At 45.5% G+C, this 22,802-nt stretch overlaps 1 protein-coding gene across 4 annotated transcripts in view; it reads right to left on the minus strand.

The window, feature by feature from the left end:
• Window positions 1–3,514: 3,514 nt before the first annotated feature.
• The window catches only part of SLC29A2 (solute carrier family 29 member 2), a 115,145-nt gene continuing 95,857 nt past the window's right edge, over window positions 3,515–22,802 (minus strand). For all 4 annotated transcript variants that reach the window (XM_030218410.1, XM_030218408.1, XM_030218409.1 and 1 more), the window contains exons 8-13: window positions 22,164–22,242; window positions 14,395–14,495; window positions 6,412–6,517; window positions 6,094–6,179; window positions 5,682–5,884; window positions 3,515–5,256 (exon numbers count right to left, since the gene is read on the minus strand). In XM_030218410.1, the coding sequence (XP_030074270.1) occupies window positions 5,145–5,256; window positions 5,682–5,884; window positions 6,094–6,179; window positions 6,412–6,517; window positions 14,395–14,495; window positions 22,164–22,242 (687 nt within the window). In that variant the 3' untranslated portion in view covers window positions 3,515–5,144. The remainder of the gene's footprint in view (window positions 5,257–5,681; window positions 5,885–6,093; window positions 6,180–6,411; window positions 6,518–14,394; window positions 14,496–22,163; window positions 22,243–22,802) is intronic.

Here is a 22,802-nt window from a genome sequence, read left to right on the forward strand (position 1 = left end):
GACGGCATTTTCTGAGGTTTAAAATAAATAAATAAATAGGAATTATTTAGCTGAGTTTTGGATTGTGTAGTTATTACAAATTTTATATACCTTGTATACCAGGATTTTGTGCTATCCCAGTGCCCTTCTAGGCAACTGCCTGGGTTGCCTCACTTTGTTTCTCTTTTATTACATTAGATTTAATATTTGTATTCTTATAGCTCCATGCTGCACTTGGGTTCAAAGCACGGTACATCTGTTGTAATTTACTGTGAGATTTATGGTATCGTGTTCATTTACTGACCATAGTCCCTAAAGAATGTAAAGAAAACCACAGAAGGTATCCCACACCCCAAAAGCTAAAACATTGGATTTTAAAACTCAGATTTGTAGCTTATGTCAAAGTTACCGAGACAGCTTGTTGCAGCTTGTTTCCTCCCCGCTTCTGCACAGATACATTAAACAAACCCTGCATTCGGGGGGAAAAAAAAAAAGGGTCCAGTTTCTGTTTTTCTTCAGGGACATATCAGCTGCCTGTAGCCATGATTCATTTGCCTTTTATGCAAACCTTATGAGTCTCGTAGGCAGTGCAAATCACAGCTGCTTAATTGTATTGCACTAAATTTGTTTTCCTCCACTGCAGGGGAGGGATGCAAATTCCTAAGTTATTCATGAGATTTGCAGACTATTTCTTGCCTATTCTCTGTACCTACCTCAGTAGGATTTGTACAATAAATGTCTAGTGAAATATCCCACGTGTATGTTCTGTACCCCAGGTAATTGAGATTTCAGAGAGATAAGTTTTAGGTTTCATGTGGATTTTCGTTGTTTCAGTGTTCAGTTGTTTGCTTATGATGTCACTCTTCTTTCTTTTATTGATGACTTGCTCCCTCTGCTGATCTTTGTGTGTATTACATGCACAAGTTGCTTTGGGAAAGAAAGAAAAAAAAGAGACAGTCCCTGCCCAAAGGAGCTTGCGGTCTAAACCAGGGCAGACAGACAAGACTCACAATTACAGACTTTTGTTTTAATAATGTGATTTATGCAAGGAGCCGTTTGTCTACTAAACTACTTAATGTGTTTAATTCATCATGCTTGTGATAAATATATATCTGTGTTACTTTACCTTGGGCAATTGGGACTCCAGAGATATTGCCCCCTCCAAGGTAAAGGAATTTAGCTGAATGTTCAGATTAAGAAGTTGTTAATGTACCTTGAATGAGAATGCTTTGTGCTGCTATAGAACATTTCTAGGCACCTGCCTACTTTGCTGACATCATCCTTGTTCTAACTTTTCTCCATAAATCATATGTCTCATGATTTTAGCTGAATTGATAAATAATTTTTATAATTGGCATGTGACATTACATTTACCAGCCTCTGACATGAGTAAAGCTATGGAGGTCTCATTTTGGCATCCTAATATGCTTTCTTATGCCATGAGAATTGTACTAAACTGTTTAGTTTGTTCCAAAAATATAGTACATCGAGGACCAGTTATTTCTCCTGGATCCATTCCTATTCCAACAGGACCTGGAGTAGAATGGCATGTGGATTTCACGGATATGGTAACACCGGTAAAAGGTATCTTTTAGTGTGGGTTGACGCATTTACAAAATGGGTGGAAGCATTTTCGTGTTCAAAGGAAACTGCTCAGGTAGTAATAGACACCTTTCTGAAGTACATACTACCTGCACATGGGTGCCCACAGAAATTGGTGACAGATAATGGAAGTCATTTTGTTAATTCCTTAGTTAAGGATATGACTGACCTGTGTGGAATACTACATAGACGTGTGTCTGTTTATCGTCCTACTTCTAATGGCCTAGTGGAACGCTATAATGGCCTACTGAAAACTAGACTCAGAATTTTATTGGCCTCTTTGAATCAGGGCGAAAGAAAGAAATATACTTGGCTAGATTTATTGCCATTGGCTGTATTACAACTAAGATGTCATCCAAGTACAAAATTACAGATCACACCTTTTCAACTTCATACAGGACGAGATCCCAGAGGGATACCTGTACAAGAAATTGATACTGGCCATGATGGCATAACGAATTATTGGAAACAAATAAATCCAATAATAAATTTGACCAGAGATATGGCAATTTGTAAATCAAAGGAAGTTCCTAATATGACTTTTTCTTCATCTTTTTCAGTGGGTCAAAAGGTCCTTCGAAAGAACTTCACACATAAGACCTGGAAGGACCCAATTTACATGGGACCATTCGAAATAAAAGAGCTAACTCACACAGCTGCAAGATTGTCAGACCATACCACCTGGATACATCTATCTGATTTACGCAAGGCTCCTGATCCAGGACCACCTGAGCAAATAGAAACCACCATTGTACCCCCAGAAGGCATTCGTTAGTAACATCATCAGTGCAAAAGAATTATGAAGGTTTTCGTAATCTGTTTGCTGGTAGGACTTACTTATGGATTCAATACATATGTTGAGAGAATTCAACATGCCTCAAAGACTCTTAATCTGACTAACTGTATTATTTGCACTCCACTTGTCACTTCTGTAACTACCATTCCAGCACATATTCACCCTTATTCTATGATTAAGTTGCAAGGTCTTCATAACTGTTTCAGTAATGGTACCTGCTATTTGGGTCTGGATCACGAGCACAGGCAATATTGGACCAATGTTACTGCTCAACGCCTGCCTTCTTTGTTTGCTCATACTATTCCTGCACTGAACTATTGGTGTCTGATAAACTCTAGTTCATTTCAGGGTAAGATACCTAATGTTTTATGTAATTATACTTATGACATACAATCCCGAAATTGGACTGTGTTACAGGGATCCTATGTCATAAATCAGACTGCAACATCTATAGCCTGTGCTAACAAAACAACTTGTAACCGGACACTGACAACCTCTTATGTGACCTCTACTAACCTTACTCTCACAAATTTGACTTTCTTCTTTTCATTATGTCAATTTAATGCCTCTTCTATACAAGCCATTACTGCTGTGCCTACTGCTTGTTCTTCAGTTAAAGAACCAAATAATCATATTTTTCCTTTTTCTCAAACCTATGCTTTATATCATAACCTAACTTCTTTACAGTCTTTACAGTTAGGGGATTATTTGTTATGTGATAATATCCTGTACACTTATCTTCCCTCATGTTATAAGTTCTGCACTCTTGTTCAACTAAATTTATTTGATCTGATCATTCCATTAAATGCCACATCACATAGTTCTAATAGTCAGAAACGACGTAAAAGAGATGTTTCCAGTACCTCCTTTAGTGCTTTAACAGGAGATGATCAAGCTTTACAATTAGCATTAGATTATATTAACAGTACCTATCCTATGACCAAGAAACGTTTAGATGCCTTGTCAGCCACTGGATGGATTCCATTTGCAGGATCTGCCATCGCAGCTGAAATGGGTATGTCAATCAGACGTTTACAATCACTATTACATGTTGTAACACATGAATTAGACATAGCTATAGCAGCACTTCAAGAGGAAGTTGATGATACAGCGAGATATGCAATGCATACACGCATGGCAGTTGATTTTATGTTGGCCCAATCTGGAGGAGTATGCGGCATAGTGAATGATACTTCGTGTTGTTCAGTAATTAGAAATCAATCAATAATTGTAAGAAATGCAATGAAACGTATTGTTGACTTAGCAAAATTATCAAGTAAAGATTATGAAGGTATATTGGATACCTCATGGTGGGACTCAGTAAAAGGATGGTTTGGAGGACTGGGCCCATGGTTAAAAGGTCTTGTAACATTTGCAATTGTATTTATAATAGTTTTATTGCTACTGGCTTGTCTAATTCCTTGCTGTATGAAAATGTGTGGAAATATATTGACAAAAGTAACAACCACAACCATGATCTCACAAAAACAAAATATAAATATAACCCAGATCAATCAGGAATTGATTGAGAAAAAAGAAATACACAATTTGTATGCTAGAGTATCTGCATTGAAAAAACAGCACTTGACAGAAACTGTTTCCTAGTGACGACGGCCTTGTGAAAAAGAGTAATGTGACATTCTATATCTTAAGCAAGCTCAAACATGCTAGTGAAACTATTAGTGCATAATATTGTGAACACTGTCAACAGTGTTCAAGGGGGGTTTGTATATAATTGGCAATACAAAATGGAGAGAAAGAAAAGAAAATGGTTGCTGGAAAAGCAAGCTACAATTATAACTGACCTTGTACAGAAGGTGCAGGGCATGCAGAATGAACATGTGAGCATGACTCATAAAGAAAGAATTAACAGAGAACAGAGATTGGCAAGAGAACTAAACTTGTGGTTGTAACTTTAGCAGATAAGGGAAAAAGGAGTGAAAGGAAACTAGACGCCAGATGGCTTTTGTAAGATTCATGATTCACATAAAGAATAATGCATTGTGTGCAAAGAAGGAGAGGAGGAGAAGAGAAAAAAGTGTGTATATAAACCAGAGGAGAATTGTATTAGCAAGCAACTTCATCCCTGTACTTGATGAGATTTTTTCTGTATACTTGCTTCCTATGTAACATTATTACATAGCTCTGTCATGGCATTGGCAGTTGAATAAAAAGAAAAAATTCTACAATTTATGTTTCTCTGTATATACCTTTATTGGGACTTGTAACTTTATTGGAACTTGTGGGGAAATTTCAACAACATTCACACACCCACCGACACATTCACACTGGGACAGACCCTGCCCCCTCATACATCCAGTTGCAATCAAGGTTCAGACACTCTCGCACAGATACCCCCTGCTTCTTGCAGCGGATTCTTTTAGCTGCCTTGTAAAGGGAAGGAAAAGGGGATGAATAATTCCTCTGCACACCATCAACACACACACTTGTTCTATGTTTTCTAACAAAATAGCATTAAAATGTAAATTAAATATTCAAAGCCTCTCAGAAACCCGCACCCCAGTTTGTCCTGTTTTAGAATTCAATCCTTTCAGGTTCCCTTAGCAAAGGAGCGTGGATTATCCAGCACAGAAAAGGGCAAATGGCCCATCCTTCAGTTTTATAGCCTCTCCCAGCCCCAGAAAAGTTTACATCAATCCCTTTCAGAAAGGTGTCCAGCTCTCGGACCTGTGTGGGTTTCATGGAAGGCAAGTGGAGTGTTATGCCAGATTTTGTGGTGGGGAACAGGGGGCCTGGCTCTCAGTCGCTATAAGAGGGATTTGAAGAGGAAGGAGAGGCCAGCCCCACATGAGAGCCCCAGGGCCAGAAAGAAGGTCATGAGGACACCTGTAGTTTTGCTCTCGTGAGGCAGCACATTCCTGAAACACAAGTGGAGAATATACAACTGAAATATGCTGTATATATAATATGATACATTGTCAAATCACAATTAAACAATAGTCTTTTGAGGCCTCTCTCTCAAGTCCTTCCCATCTGGCTATCATTAGGAATCCTTCTTACAAGATTTCTTTCCTGAATCCTCTTCCATCCGGTCTCAAGGTGGCATCATGCCTCCAGTACTAGATCCCCAATTTCATACATTTTTCTCCCCAAAATTGCAGCCCTTCCAGTGCCATGCCCTCAATAACCATGAGGTGGTACCATAAGACCAACACAAGGCTTTGTTCCCCACCCCCCAACAGCCAGGAATGGAACCCTGTGCCCTAAGGGAAGTTCTTGATAGTGGTGGTTGGCCTGTTACAGTAGAATGGTAGGGATCAGGTTGGAGAAGATGTGTACTCACTTGGGCGCCAGGCACATGGTGAGGGAGACGAAGTAGCCATTGGAGAATGAGAAGATGGTCATGAAGATGATGAACCAGATGTCCTGCTTGAAGACAACTGGGAGGTAGTGTCGGTCAGGGATTTTGCAGAGCATAAACAGGGGTACAAAGACAAAACGTAGGGACACCAACAGTGGCAGCAGCAGCTTGCTGTCCTTCCCTGGCTGCCAGAATGAAGACATAAAACACAGAAAAAGAAAACACATCCTGAGTTTGGAATTCAGTTCCTCTTTGCAGTTCCAAACATGCTCTTTTCAGCTGGCGAATCTGCCCAAAGATGTCAGATACAGAGAAAACATTCAGAAGGGAGGACTAAGGAGTGATGGCAAAGCGAAAAGGAGATGTCAAATCTGTCTGCCATGGTGGAACTCACACACAGGATATAGGTGGTGGTGCTGCGGCCCAGCCAATCTAAGACGCTGAAGATAAGGAAGCAGCAGACAGGGCTAAAGAAGTCATCTGCACAAAGAGGAAAATACAAAAAGTGAATCATGATGCTTGAGACAGAGAAAAACAGGGGGAGAGAGGAAAAAAAAAAAAGGAGGCAGAATATAGAAATAGGTGTTCTGCTATACCACACCCCAAAACCCTTCATCATGGCTTTCAAAAGCCTACTGGCCAGCCACAATGATGACCAAATAAAAAGCAGTTGGTACATGGAGAGGAGGAAGCCCTGTCCCCTCATACTCACTCCAGCGTTGCTCGCCTGTGTCACTCCTGACGCTTGCAGTGATGGCGGGAAACATGGACAGGGTAGCAGTGAAGGTAAGCACGATACACAAAGCCAACAACCAGATCTGCTCAGGATGTGGAGGGAGAGACAGAACACAATTAAAGGATTCACTGGTGGATATTAAACAGCAGTCATTGTGCCAAGCATTGTTTAATGATGTTTCAATTTTCTTAGACTGTTCAATTATATTGTTTAATTATGAATTGGATTTTATTGATTTCTCTTTGTACAGAATTTAACATAAATATGGCATACTTCATCTCCTGTAGTGGAGCAAGTCCCTCGAACAACCTCTAGACTGCTGCATCTACATTTTCTCTGGCTGCTCCAGTAACAGCCCCACCTTCCCCAACACTCACTGTACCCTGCCCTTCACATCACCCTCTCCTTCTGCATTAAAGGGGTCGTTTTATGAAGATTTTTTGTGTGTAAAGCATGTTTATAAAATCACACACAGGTCTAACCAAGCCTATAGTTATACAATCTGAGGGATTGAATGCCTATTTTATAAAGGTAAGTAGGAGCATAGATCCCTTTACAGAATACTAGCCTATCAGGTAAATTACGAGCACAGCACACAATTCAGATGAAGTGAAGATACATACCTGTAGCAGGTATTCTCAGAGGACAGCAGCAGGCTGATTGTTCTCACGACTGGGTCGACGTTCACGGCGGCCTCCACCAATGAAATTTTTCAAAGCAAAAATATCTCAAAGCTTTTAGAGAACCTTCTGGCGTGCGCACTGCGCATGCGCGGCCATCTTCCCGCCCGTCGGGCGAGAGTCCTGTTTAGTTATATCCAAAACCAAGCAGAAAAGGAGAAAAACTCCAAAGAGGAGGTGGGCAGGTTTGTGAGAACAATCAGCCTGCTGTCCTCAGAGAATACCTGCTACAGGTACGTATCTTCACTTTCTCCGAGGACAAGCAGATTGCTTGTTCTCACGACTGGGGTATCCCTAGCCCCCAGGCTCACTCAAAACAATGAACAGTGGTCAATTGGGTCTCACAACGGCGAGGACATAACCGAGATTGACCTAAAAACCAGAAACATCTAACAGAGTGCAGCCTGGAACAGAATAAAAATGGGCCTAGGGGGGTGGAGTTGGATCCTAAACCCCGAATAGATTTTGCAGCACCGACTGCCCAAATCGACTGTCGCGTCGGGTATCCTGCTGAAGGCAGTAGTGAGATGTGAATGTGTGGATTGATGCCCACGTCGCAGCCTTGCAAATCTCTTCTATACTGGCTGACTTCAAGTGGGCCACCGACGCTGCCATGGCTCTAACACTATGAGAGCTGTGACATGACCCTCAAGAGTCAGCCCAGCTTGGGCAAAAGTGAAGGAAATGCAATCCGCTAGCCAATTAGAAATGGTGTGTTTCCCGACTGTGACTCCCCTTCTGTTGGGATCAAAAGAAACAAACATTTGGGCGGACTGTCTGAAGGGGCTTGTCCGCTCCAAGTAAAAGGCCAATGCTCTCTTGCAGTCCAAGGTGTGTAACTGACGTTCAGCAGGGCGGGTATGAGGATGGGGAAAAAATGTTGGCAAGACAATTGACTGGTTCAGATGGAACTCCGACACCACTTTTGGCAAGAACTTAGGGTGCTTGCGGAGGACTACTCTGTTGTGATGAAACTTGAGATAAGGAGCATGCACTACCAAGGCTTGAAGCTCACTGACTCTACGAGCTGAGAAAATGACCTTCCAGGTCAAGTACTTCAGATGGCAGGAATTCAGTGGCTCAAAAGGAGGCTCAATCAGCTGGGTGAGAACGACGTTGAGATCCCATGACACTGGTGGAGGTTTGACAGGGGGCTCTGACAAAAGCAAACCTCTCATGAAGCAAACAACTAAAGGCTGTCCAGAGATAGGCTTACCCTCTACACGGTGATAAGCACTAATCGCAATAAGATGAACTATTACGGAGTTGGTCTTGAGACCAGACTCTGACAAATGTAGGTATTCAAGCAGGGTCTGTGTAGGACAAGAGCGAGGATCTAGGGCCTTGCTATCACACCAGACGGCAAACTTCCTCCATTTGAAAAAGTAACACCTCTTCATGGAATCTTTCCTGGAAGCAAGCAAAACCCGGGAGACACCCTCAGAGAGACTCAAGGAAGCGAATTCTACGCTCTCAACCTCCAGGCCGCGAGAGCCAGAGACTGGAGGTTGGGATGCAGAAGCACCCCCTCGTTCTGAGTTTTGGAAAACAGTCCAATCTCCACGGTTCTTCGGAGGACAACTCCAGAAGAAGAGGGAACCAAATTTGACGTGGCCAGAAAGGAGCAATCAGAATCGTGGTTCCAAGGTCCTGCTTGAGTTTCAGCAAAGTCTTCCCCACCAGAGGTATGGGAGGATATGCGTACAACAGGCCCTTCCCCCAATGAAGGAGAAAAGCATCTGACTTAGTCTGTCGTGGGCCTGAAGTCTGAACAAAAATGAGGGACTTTGTGATTGACCTGAGTGGCAAAAAGATCCACCGAGGGGGTGCCCCACTCTCAGAAGATCTTGCGTACGACGCCCGCATTGAGCGACCACTCGTTGAGGTTGCATTATCCTGCTCAATCTGTCGGCCAGACTGTTTACGCCTGTCAGATAAGTGGCTTGGAGAAACATGCCGTAACGGCGAGCCCAAAGCCACATCTGGACGGCTGCCCAATACAAGGGGCGAGATCCGGTGCCCCCCTGCTTGTTGATGTAATGCGTGGCAACCTGATTGTCTGTCTGAATTTGGATAATTTGGTTGGACAGCCGATCTCTGAAAGCCTTTAGAGCGTTCCAGACCGCTCGCAACTCCAGGAGATTGATCTGAAGATCCTTTTCCTGGAGGGACCAAACTCCTTGAGTGTGAAGCCCATCAACATGAGCTCCCCACCCCAGGAGGGATGCATCCGTTGTCAGCACTTTTTGTGGCTGATGAATTTGAAACGGACATCCCAAGGTCAAATTGGATAGAACTGTCCACCACTGAAGGGAATTTTGAAAATCGGCTGACAGCCGGATTGCATCCTCTAGATCCCCTGCTGCTTGATACCACTGGGAAGCTAGGGTCCATTGAGCTGATCTCATGTGAAGACGGGCCATGGGTGTCACATGGACTGTGGAGGCCATATGGCCTAGAAGTCTCAACATCTGCCGAGCTGTGATCTGCTGAGACGCCCTGGCCCTGGAAACTAGAGACAGAAGATTGCTCTCGCTTCTGGAAGATAGGCACGAGCCATCTGTGAATCCAGCAGAGCTCCTATAAATTCCAGTTTCTGAACAGGGAAAAGATGGGACTTGGGATAATTTATTACAAACCTCAGTAGCTCCAGCAGGTGAATAGTTATCTGCATGGACTGCCGAGCTGCTGCCTCCGAGGTGTTCTTCACCAGCCAATCGTCGAGATAAAGGAACACATGCACTCCCAGTCTGCGCAGCTACGCTGCAACTACTGCCAGGCATTCTGTCAAGACCCGAGGCGCAGACGCTAGACCAAAGGGCAGCACACAATACTGGAAGTGCTGCACTCCCAGACGAAATCAAAGATACTCCCTGTGAGCTGGACGTATCGGGATGCGAGTGTAAGCCTCCTGTAAGTCCAGAGAGCATAGCCAATCGTTTTCCTGAATCATGGGAAGAAGGGTGCCCAGGGAAACCATCCTGAACTTTTCTCGGAATAGGAATCTGTTCAGGGCCCTTAGGTCTAGGATGGGACGCACCCCCCCCCCCCCCCCCCCCCGTTTTCTTTTGCACAAGGAAGTACCTGGAATAGAATCCCAGCCCTTCTTGCCCTGGTGGAACGGGCTCGACCGCATTGGCGCTGAGAAGGGCGGAGATTTCCTCTGCAAGTACCTGCCTGTGCTGGAAGCTGAAGGACTGAGCTCCCGGTGGGCAATTTGGAGGTTTGGATATCAAATTGACAGAGTATCCTAACTGGACAATTTGAAGAACCCACCGGTCGGAGGTTATGAGAGGCCACCTTTGGTGAAAAAATTTTAACCTCCCTCCGACTGGCAAGCCGTCCGGCATGGACACTTTTACAGTGGCTATGCTCAACTGGAGCCAGTGAAAAGCCCGTTCCTTGCTTTTGCTGGGGAGCTGCAGGGGCCTGCCTTGGCGCACGCTGTTGACGAGAACGAGCGCGCTGGGGATGAGCCTGAGAAGGCTGTCGAGAAGGAGGATTGTACCTACGCTTGTTATATGCATAGGGATCATTCTTCCTTCCATGGAAAAATTGTCTACCTGATGAGGTAGTAGCAGACGACGCCAGGCGGGAGAGATTGTCCATAGCGGTTTCCCGCTGGGTGATCTGATCAACCACTTGTTCGACTTTCTCACCAAAAATATTATCCCCTGGCAAGGAACATCCGCAATCCGCTGCTGAACTCGATTGTCCAGGTCAGAGGCACGCAGCCATGAGAGTCTGCGCATCACTATACCTTGGGCAGCAGTTCTGGATGCAACATCAAAAGCATCGTAAGCACCCCTGGACAGGAATTTACGGCACGCCTTCTGCTACCTGACCACCTCCTGAAAAGGCTTGGCCTGCTCTGGAGGGAGCTTATCAACCAAGTCCGCCAGTTGCTTCACCGTGTTTCTCAAGTGAATGCTTGTGTAGAGCTGGTAAGACTGAATTTTGGCCACAAGCATAGAGGCCTGATACGCCTTTCTCCCAAAAGAGTCCAGGGTTCTAGATTCTCTCCCCGGGGGCGCTGAGGCAAAGTCTCTACAACTCCTGGCTCTCTTGAGAGCGGAATCCACAACCATAGAGTTGTAACTGCGACTTCAACAGCTCAGGTTCTCCGTGAATCCGATATTGGAACTCAAGCTTTCTTGGGAATGGTGGGATTACTTAGTGGTTTCATCAAGTTCCGCAGAAGTGTCTCTTTGAGCACATTATGCAAAGGAACCGTGGATGGCTCCTTAGGTGGCGAAGGGTAGTCAAGGACCTCGAGCATCTCAGTCCTGGGCTCACCCTCTGATACCACAGGGAAAGGAATAACCACAGACATTTCCCGGACAAATGAAGAGAGAGAAGGACTCTCCAGGGAAGAAAGCTTTCTTTCTGGAGAAGGAGTAGGATCAGGGGGAAGACCACAAGACTCCTCAGAAGAGAAATACCTGGGATCTTGCCCTTCATCCCAAGAGGCATCCTCATCAGTCTGACAAGAGTTCCTTAACTGCAGTCCGAAACCAGGCCCGTCTCGACGCCGAGGAACCATGTCCTCGATTGTGATGTCGAGAAGTTGACTCCCATGCCGCCGGCGATGAAGCTCCCTCCAGCGATGTCAACGGGGAGTTGACCTGGGTGGCAGCTAAGGCTGATGCTGCAGGCGGCACCGGAGACCTCACCACAGGCGGAGAGCCAGCTGCTGCTTCCATCGACGGTATGGAGGACGCAAGCACCCCGGTACCGGAGCAGACTGACGCAGCAACCCTTCCAGAAGACGTGGAAGAATGGCTCGGATGCGCTCGTCCAGAGTTGCTGTCGAGCAAGGCTGTGCGGTTGGTGCAGGAATCGGCGGCAGAACCTGCGGAGGTTGAGGAGGCGGTATCAGGCTGCCCAAAGACCGACACTTCTTGAATGGAGGGTGAGCGGTCCTCCCGGTGTTGGCGCTTCACGAGTGCCGAATCCTTCGATGCCCCGGAGCTCCCAGTACCGTGCTTGGAAGGAGATCGATGACGATGCTTCTTCGCCTTCGCTCGATGCACGTCATCGATACTCCTCGGTACCAACGAGGAGGACGTGGAATCCACACGCCTCCTCGGGGTCGGGTCCAAGAGTGGTCAGTCCCGGTGGGCCTGCACAGCAGGAGTCTTTGAGACAGGTGGAGACCCACTCGACGGCTCACTGCTCCCAGCGTGTGGTGGTCTCTGGACAGCCATTACCTGCACTCCTGAAGTCGATCCCATCCCCGGTGCTGATATCGACGATGATCTCGGTACCTATGTCGATGTCGACGCCGAGGAACCGGACAAAGCTCCAAAAAGACGATCCCGAAGAGCTTGTCTCAACGCCTGTGTCTGCTTTTTCAAGCTAAGACACAACTTACATGCATCTGGGCGATGGTCGGGCCCAAGGCACTGAAGACACCACGCGTGGGGGTCGGTACTCGAGATTGTCCAGTTGCACCGAGTACACTTCTTGAAGCCGCTGGGAGTCCTCGATGACATGGACGTTAAAATAGCGGCGGCGTGATCAAAATTCGCGATTGTGTCAAAAGGGAGAGCACAAAAAAGAGAAGCCGCGGCAGAAGCGAAAGGAAACTTTGAAAGGGCAAAACTAAAGAAATAGAAGGATTTTTTTTTTCTTTTTGTAAAAGGCAACGGAAGAAGGGGAACAGAAATAAACCGGAGAAAAGCTCCGCAAAAAACCGGCTGAAGGTTCTCTGAGGGGTCCGAAGAGACAAAAAACACTGCCTCTCTTCACCGTGGAAAGAAAGGAAACCAAACAGGACTCTTGCGCGACGGGCGCCAGAAGGTTCTCTCAAAGCTTTGAGATATTTTTGCTTTGAAAAGTCCCGTTGGTGGAGGCCGCCGTGGACGTAGACCCAGTCGTGAGAACAAGCAGCCTGCCTGTCCTCGGAGAAAAGCACTTACACCAGCCATACAAGAGCTCATGCCTAAATGATGGAGATACACACATACCCACAATATTCTATAGGTTACAATGTGGTATGAGTCCCACCCATCTGTACAGCTACTTGTCAAATATACACTACACTATAATATATGCGCATATTTACAGAACAGTGATAGGCAGATTTTTCAGCATTTACACATGTGCATGTATTTTAATCATTTAGATGCTGACACAAATATTAGCACCCATTTTACAGAATGACCCTCCTGTGTGTAGACATTTCCAGACAGTTCTAATGTACACGTGAACTTCATAAATATGTATACACAGGCAGGAGAGACTTAGGAGGGGGGTTCAATTAAAGTTTTTCCAAAATAGGCTTGTGCAGGAGGTTTGGGGTCTCGTACATTATAGGTTTATTCTTTTGGGTAGGATGAGTAGTGGGTGAGGGGGGAGGGTTAGATTTGGTAAACAGTCTCCCTTTAATTGATGTTGGTCCTTATGGTTAAGGTTTGCTATTAATTTTGCTTGTCTGAAATTGGTAGGATGTGATTCAACTCCTGAAACATCAATACAAATTGTTGAAAGTTTAACTGGGGGGAGGAGAAAGTGTTAAAAATTTTGATGATGTGGTTATTGCCTGCTCTTGCTCCTATTGTTTATTTTTTTTTTCAATTCATTGTATACTGAGCTTGTTGGATGCTTACTTTGTCGAATCATCAATAAAAATTGTTGAAACATAAATATGTATGCACAGGCATACATTTATACCTACACAAATTTGTGCACAAGGATTTGTGCGTTAATAGGGATAGTTCAGGGTGTCTATTTTATAAAAGGTACATAGGCACCTACTGTAAATTGTACCTTTATAAATAAGTGCCTTTTCCCAATTTTGACACAGATGTGTAAAATTAACACCTAGGAGGGCAAATTTCAAAGAGCCAATTTTCCTGTGAAAACTGCCCAGAACATACCCAGGTTCAAGTATGTGCAGGATTCAACTTCAAATTTGGCATTCCTTGGGGAGAGTTTAGGTTAGGGGATGGGAAGTACAAGTAAAAATGGCATTTTCAAATCTCTACACAGAAAAGGCATATAGGTCACCACACGAAGCCTACAAATGGGAAGTGCCTGTGGATTCTGGATCTTTGTGACTAATTTTCAAAAATCTCCCTTGAGAAGCAGCCAGTTTTACTTTGCCCCAGCATCCTATTTTGATCATACTCCCCATTTCAGAGTGCCTAGGATTGAATTTTAGGTTGTGTAGGGAAACAGAAAGGTTTAAAGGTTTACGCTCCTTTGGCTTGTCTGCTGTCCATCCCCCCACCCCCAAGGTGCAGAGGAAAGCTTTGTTAGTGGCACAGATCTGCACCTTTCTCATCACTGTGAAGACGGAAGCTTTCCGTGGCTCCTTTACCGGCCTGCTTTCCTCTTTGCTATCCAAGATACCGTTTGGCATGCCGTTCTTCTCATCTGCATAAAAAGGTGGGGTAGGTAAGGAGGAAGAAAACAGTGATTAAGAGGGGGTAATGAGGGGCTGGAGACCCCCCACTCTGCCTGCTGTAAGTCTGAGACAAATCGCTTTTACTGTGCTGTGTACATCAACAGCACCTTCTGAATTGTAAATATGAGAGTCATCCCATGGCACCTGTGACTTTGTTCTTTTCTACCAGCCAGGAAAGATGGAACACGGAAGTGAGGGCAGATGAAGGTCCGTTGAGACAGGTCGCCAATCATCTAGATCCCAAGGAGCAGGATATCCACTGCATGTGTTGGAGAAGGAGGGGTGAAGGCAACTGAAAAGCTCATAACTAGAGAATGACACAGGGACAAAGTCTGTCCCCGCCCCATCCTGTGAGCTCTGTCTCTGTCCTGGCGAGCTCTGACTCCCATCTGCTCAAGCCTCAAACTGGAAAATGTTGCTGCATTTAGACTGACTCTGGACAGAACTTCTGGACATTCTCTCGTTATTTAATACCTCACTGCATTACACAAAACAAAAGGAGAAAGTTCCCACATTACATCTTCTTCTTTTGATGTACGCACAGAAAAAAAAATGTTAAAAGCTCTCAGGTCTCAACTCAATTAAACGATTTTTACTAGGTGAAAACATTTCTGCATGAATACAGGGAGTCCCTATAACCAGCCCTTCCAAATGACACAATTATTTACAATTCAGAACTAATTACTACTCTAACAGATGAAAACCAATACTTCCTCTTTGTAAATCCTTATGCTGCACAAGCCAGCACGCTTGAAAATGTAAGTGAGATCAAATAAAAAGCTACCAACAATGCATGTGTATCACGTTTTTCTCCAAGGACAAGCAGGCTGGATTATACTCACAACTGGGTCGTCGTCCGCGACGGCCCAGGAAACCAGGAAAAAAATTTGCACAGCAAAAACAAAGAGGTTTCCAGAACGCTCCTTAGCGCGGGCCGAACACTCTGCACATGCGCAAACGGCTTCCCACCTGCGACGCGAGCGTGCCCTCTTCATTTTTCTTTGATCCACATCTAGAGTGACACGATTTTTCTCTTGTTCTTTTTTCGCCTCAGGAGACCTTTTTTCAGCGTTTACCGCTCCCCTTTTTTCACCTTCACTGTTGTAGTTTTTTCAACAAATTATATATATATATATATATATATATATAAGTTTTTTCCTTATTTTATTAGTTTTTCTTCGCGGCCACCTTTAGGCTGCTCGGCCGGGTAATTTTTCCCTTTTTTGTGCCTTTTTATTTGGCACAATCGAGTCTTAATTTCGCAGCCACTGTTTTTCCATCCATGTCATCCAGGACTCCCAGCAGCTTCAAGCATTGTACTTGCTGCAACCAGACCATCTCAGGTACTGACCCTCACGCGTGGTGTCTCCAAGTGCCTTGGACCCGAGCGTTTGCCAGCTGCATGTAAGCTGTGCTCTTTAATGAAGAAACGGACCAAAGTGTCTCGGGAGGCTCAACGCAAGAAGCTCTTTGCGAATTGGTCCGGTCCTTCGATGTCGACGTCGAGGGAAGCATCGACATTGAGAGCGCAGGTAATGGCTGCCAAATGACCGCATCACGCTGGGAGCAGTGAGGCATCGAGTAGGTCTCCACCTATCTCGAGGCCTACTGCTATGCAGGCCCCCCGGGACAGACCTTTGTCGGACCCGGCCCCGAGGAGGCGTCAGGATTCCACGTCCTCATCTTTGGTACCGAGGAGTCTCGATGACAGGCGTCGAGTGAAGGCTAAGAAGCACCGTCATCATCCTCCTTCCATGCACGGTACCGAGAGCTCCGGGGAGCTGAGAGTCGGCACCCGAGAAGCGCTCACCCTCCATACAGGAAGTGCCGATGCGTCGGTCATCTGGCAGCCTGGTATCAGCTCTTGATGCCCTCAGATTCTACCACCGACTCCTCCACCGGCCCCCCATCCTTTTCCGATGGAAGCTCTCGACGAGCGCATCAGGGCTCTTCTTCCAGAGCTTCTGGAACGGTTGCTGCGCCAGTCTGCTTCTGTGTCGAGGGTGCTTGTGCCTTCTGTACCGACTGCGGAAGCGGCACCTGGGCCATCGCCTGTGGTGAGGTCCCCGTCCTCGGTACCGCTTGCGGTATCGGCCGCCACCCGGGTCGACTCCCCCTCTATGTCAGTGGAGGAAGCTTCGCCTGAGTCCAGACAGGAGTCAATTTCTCGACACCCCCCCCACGAGGTCATCAATCCTCGACGTTGAGAAAGGCTCGGGTTCGGGCTGCTCTTAGCTTTTGTCCGATACCGATGAAGAGAGCTCGTGGGAAGAGGAGGAAGACCCCAGATACTTTTTGGAGGAAGAGTCATATGGGGTTCCCTCTGATCCTACTCCACCAATTGAAAGAAGAATGTCTCCATCTGAGAGTCTTTCTTTCTCATTTTTTGTTCGGGAAATGTCGAAGGACATTCCACTCCCTATGGAGGTTGTGGATGAACCCAGGGCCGAGATGCTCGAGGTCTTGGATTATCCTTCTCCCCCTACTGAGGATGCAATGGCTCCCTTGCATAATACGCTCAGGGAAGTACTTATGCGAAATTGGTTGTTCCCTTTTTCTAATCCAGTGGTCCCCAAAAAATCTGAGTCCCAGTACAGAGCCCATGGAGAGCTGTAATGGTGAAGGCCCAACTTCCTCATGATTCCATGGTGGTGGACTCTGCTCTCAGAAAAGCCAAGAGTACTAGAGACTATGCCTCGGCGCCCCCAGGCAGAGAGTCTAGGACCTTGGATTCTTTTGGGAGGAAAACGTATCAGACTGCAATGCTCGCCGCCAAGATCCAAACATACCAGCTCTACACGAGCATCCACTTGCGGACCTCAGTGAGGCAACTGTCCAGTTTGGTTGAAGCACTTCCTCCGGAGCTTGCCAAACCTTTTCACCAGGTAGTCAGGCAGCAGAAGGCGTGTCGAAAAGTCATGGCCAGGGGGACTTATGACACTTTTGATGTGGCATCCCGAGTAGCTGCTCAAGATATATAGTGATGCGCAGACTCTCATGGATGCGTGTCTCTGACCTGGATCAGAAGACCCAGCAGCGAATGGCAGATGTTCCTTGCAGGGGGGATAATTTTTTGGAGAAAAAGTAGAGGACATGGTCAATCAGATCAAAAAGCACCATGATGCTATGGATTCTCTCTCCCACCTGGTGTCTTCTGCTACCACCTCCTCGTCTAGGAGGTTTTTGTAGGGAGGAGGAGTGCTCCCTATTCCTATAATAGGCTTAGGTACACTCCTGCTTCTCGGCAGCCTCTCCAGGCTCAGTCCCAGCATGCTCGTTCCCGTCAACGGCGTGCGCCTAAGGCCCCTAGGGCTCCCCAGCAAAAGCAAGGGACAGGCTTTTGACTGGCTCCAGTGCAGCATAGCCTCAGAAAAAGTGTACGTGCTGGACGGCTTGCCGGTCGAGGGAGGTTGATATTTTTTCACCAAAGGTGGCCTCTTATAACCTCCGACCGATGGGTTCCTCAAATAGTCCGGTTAGGATAAACTCTCAATCTGGAATTCAGACCTCCAAATTGCCCACTGGGAGCTCAGTCTTTCAGCTCCCAGCACAAGCAGGTACTTTCAGAGGAACTCTCCGCCCTTCTAGAGGCCCATGCGGTCGAACCTGATCCACCAGGGCAAGAAGGGCTGGGATTCTATTCCAGGTACTTCCTTGTGCAAAAGAAAACAGGGGGGATGCGTCCCATCCTAGACCTAAGGGCCCTGAACAAATTCCTAGGCCGAAAAAAGGTCAGATTGTGTTAGCCTATTCTTGTGAATAGCAGTGAGCTTAGACATAAGGTATACAAAATGAACCTTGCTTTGGACCTGAAGTAGAGAAGGTACCTTTTGCTTACTTTTTCTCCTGATGAAGTGAGCGAAACAGTGGGAGTCCTAATTCTGTCGAGAAATAAGAAAGATTGGGAGTAATAATGTGGATATCAATAAGTTACAGCCATGGATGGATTTAAAGAGAATAGAAGTAGCGACTGAGCTTTTGGAAAAATCTGAGATGGCAAAGCTAAGTGCACGTATAGAACTGTTCAACCTGGCTGACGTTTTTGCTTTTTTCTTATTAGGACACCACTAACTGACATTAATCATCGGCTACCACCACCTACCCAACACCGCAGAGAAAAACTCTCCTATCTACTTCTAATCATGAGAGAAAAGTCTGCAATGTTCAGGCTCATGGAAAAGAACCAATTTTATAAGTTCACAGTTCAAATGCTCATCAAATCCTCAATCTGACCTATGAAACTCTACAATAGGACTTAAAAAAGAAGAAGAAAAAAAATGTAATTCTACATCAAAACATTACAAAAAATGCAAAAACGTCAGCCAGGTTGAACAGTTCTATACGTGCACTTAGCTTTGCCATCTCAGATTTTTCCAAAAGCTCAGTCGCTACTTCTATTCTCTTTAAATCCATCCATGGCTGTAACTTATTGATATCCACATTATTACTCCCAATCTTTCTTATTTCTCGACAGAATTAGGACTCCCACTGTTTCGCTCACTTCATCAGGAGAAAAAATAAGAAAGCACAATACATTTCTCTTCTTATCAATGCAGACACAAAATGGCGGATGTTTTTATAAGACGCCCTGAGGGAGACTCCTCCTACCACTGACATCATTCAGTCCCTCCTCTGCCCTAAACCAATCAGTAAAAGGCAGCCCACTCCATCGGACCATTCAGCCCATTAGGGCTGACAGTTTGTAATCGATAAATCCACCTCTGTTCTTTTTGATGTAATACTCTTGAAATATCACCCCATCTCCCGTTGTTAATAACTTGCTCAATAATTATACATCTAAGTTGCTCAAAGGAGTGCTTCATCTCCATACAATGTTTAGCTAAAGGCATATGTGTTTTGCCGACTTAAATACTATGTTTATGTTCACTCAATCGAATTTTAAACATGCGTTTTGTCTGACCAATATATCTATAACCACAAGGGCACGTAATCATGTAAATCACCCCTCTTGAAGTACAATCAGTAGAGTTCTTCAAAGGAATCCATTGATCTCTAATTGGGTCCCAGAATTGGTCCACCTCCTCCATAACATCACACATAATGCATTTATTACATTTAAAGTGACCTACGAGAACTGACTTTCTATTTGTCCAGATATCAGAATGACATAATATATCAGCTAAATTTGCTCTTCTCGAGTAGGACACCATACATTTTTGTTCTGCAAATATATTATGTGTTGTTAAGATGTTCCAATGTTTGTAGATAATATTTGCAATTTTCGGAGACAAAGACATGTACTGCATGATGCAGGGAGTATTCCGTTTTGTTACTTTTTGTAGTAGTAGTGGTAGTAGTATACCATGCCATACTTTGTATTGTTGATCGAATATTTTTACTGCTCATGTTTGATCTATTCTTACTGTACACCGCCTTGAGTGAATTCCTTCAAAAAGGCGGTAAATAAATCCTAATAAATAAATAAAATCTTCATGTGAAGGTTTGGGATTGTGACGTTTGTTGGTTTCTATGTCCTGTTGTATTATGTTTAAAGTTCAATTAAAAATAAAAAATGCTACCAACAATAAAGAATGACGTGGACAGAGCAGCTCATAGGCTTGCTTCGTTTGGGTGAATGGGGATGACAGCTGCGCGAAGAGGGAAAGGAGACTACTGACTCATGGGCTTCAGCCGTCTCCAGTTCTCAATCTAACCTCCAGCTCTTTCCTATTCACTCCCTTCCGGCTCCCTGCACCGCTGTCCTTCTTCAATGTTTGGGCCGCTGGCAGCGCCAGTAAGGCAAGTAAGCACACTGCCTTTCCTGCAGCCAGCTGGCAGTGATTTACCAAGGCCAGCTCCGTGGCCTTCCTCCTGCCAAGTGCCACCCTGCAACTTCCTGTTTGACGCTAAGCAGGAAGTTGCAGTAGAGGGCAGGACCTGACAGGAGGAAGGCCATGGAGCTGGCCTGTGTGAATTGCTGATGCTGCTGGCTAACTGCAGGAAAGTTAAGCGGTGACACCCGCGAGGAAGAGAGGAATTTTTTTTTTAACCACGGGAACAAGGCTTTTTACCATTCACAAGGGGCGGTAAAAGGTTTTGTTCCTGCATCTGCGGGAATTTTTTTTTTAAACAGTGTTGCCGTTACCGCAGATTTACCGCTGTCATTCTCTACTCATAACTGCCAACCTACCCACTTGCAGTTGGCACATTTTAGGCCAGTCCTAGTTTTGAACTCGCATCCCAAAAGAAGTACAAAATTTGTAATTCACCCATACAAAATTCAGCCAGCAGCAGTCAGCATGTTTTTAAACATTTACCATCGCCAGCTAAATTAGGCCCCAATATTCAATGCCAGGCACCAGCACTGAATGTTCAGGTCTGACTGGGCTGCTGCTTGCCACTCAAATATGTGGATCTCCCCAATATTCAGGCAGGATCCAAATAAAATACTTATGCAGGTCCTGACTGAATATGGGCTGGGACTCACATGTGCCACTGTTTCTGACCTCACCCCTTGAAACCCAGAAATCATTCCCTACCCCTTTGGTGCTTACCTTACATTCCTAGTGGTCCAGTTGGGGTATCCAGGGCAGGAGTGATCCCCAAGCGCTCCTGCCCCTAGCAGCTCCATAGGCTATAATGGCTGCTGTGAGCCCTAGCAGTAGTCTTACAGGATTACTACTACAGGTTAGCCTTCTATATGGTAGTACACAAAGACTACTGCTAGGGTTTGCAACAGCCATTTTAGCCCATGGAGCTTCTAGGGCCAAGAGCGATTAGGATTTGCTCCTGCTGAAGATATCCCCACTGGACCACCAGGGATGTAAAATAGGTAATGGGAAAGGGGGGAGAGCTGATCTCAGTGGAGGGGCCTGATCTCAGATGGAGGAGAGGAGCACATCCAACAACTTCGGCTGTTACTCGGAAGCTATGTGGGTGCCGGCTGATATTCAGTGCCGAAACCCACATAGCTAAGCAACCAAAGTTAGAGCTACTATTAATAAGGTTTTATTTGGTCTCTTAGCTATGCAGGCACCAGCATTGAATATTACAGACACCCACATAGCTGCTAGTTCCTCCCTGATCCAGGCCCACTTTATAAAAGGCCAGTTAGTGCTGATATTCAGCAGCACTGCTCATTCACTTTGACTATTGACCTGCCTCAGTCTACCTACTGAAATTAATGTTGCAGATCCCATTATGCAGAATGAGGTTGTCAGAAATCCATGATTGGACTAAAATGTTCCTACTGGAGCTGGGTGAGATGATATGCTTTAGCCACCGAGGCCTCTGAAAGCCAATACTTGCAAATAGTGGAAAGGAAAGGGGGAGGGGATAGATACATTTTCAATTTTGGAGGTGTTTTGGGGGGCCCCAGCAGTTTCTTTAGTCAGAGGCCACACACTAAGACCTCTTCAGGAACCTGCAATCATGGGCCCCCAAATCCAGCCACTAGCTGTTGCATGATTCCTTTATATTCCTAGCCTTGGCCAGCCTGAAAGTGGAAGCCCCGAATTGTGAACCAAAGCCAGGTCCTTTCACATGGCAATGCGCTGAGCCAGCCTCAGAGTTGCAAAGTTTTAATAAATCCCATCAGACATGAGACAAGGTGGGGTAGAGGGTCACCAGCCACTATCAAACAGACCTGGCAGCAGGAGCTCTACCCTCATACTAACCTGGCAGCAGGAGCTCTGCCCTCGTCTCCAGTTCATAGCTTTGTGCACTGCTCCGGTTCAAATAAAAGCGTGCAAATTCCTAGAGGAAATTAGTGTGTCCAGGGGAGGGAAGGGAGAGACAGGAAAGAGAGACACAAGGATGGGGGAAAGAGGAAAGATAGAAGACATAGTTAAATAAGCACCAAGGAGGATGACCTCGACATCTCATGATTTATTTCTGGGAGTGGTTTGGGGGGGTGTCAAGGTGATGAAGGTGGAATTAGGCCTTACCTGCTAATTTTCTTTCTTCTAGATCCTCCAGACCGTTCAAGACGCTTGGGTTATGCACTCCTACCAGCAGAGGGAGACTGAGAACACTAAAACTTCTTATACAAGTAGCCTGTGCAGACCTTCTACTAACCAGTAAAACAGTAACAAAGCAGAGGGACAAAACACCTCCACCTAAACAAAACCACTGAATCCACACTCAGATCTTCTCCCCTTAAGACGGGGGAATTCAACTGCAGATGGGTACAAACGGTACCATAAATTGCTCTTAGTAAAACTCCGACCCAAATCACAGGAGCTACTAGAAATATCAGCAACTGAAGACTAAAGAAAATATCATACTAAACTGTCCGATACACTGCGTGGGCTCTT

Source organism: Microcaecilia unicolor, chromosome 11 (assembly GCF_901765095.1).
Source record: "Microcaecilia unicolor chromosome 11, aMicUni1.1, whole genome shotgun sequence".
Taxonomy (NCBI): domain Eukaryota; kingdom Metazoa; phylum Chordata; class Amphibia; order Gymnophiona; family Siphonopidae; genus Microcaecilia; species Microcaecilia unicolor.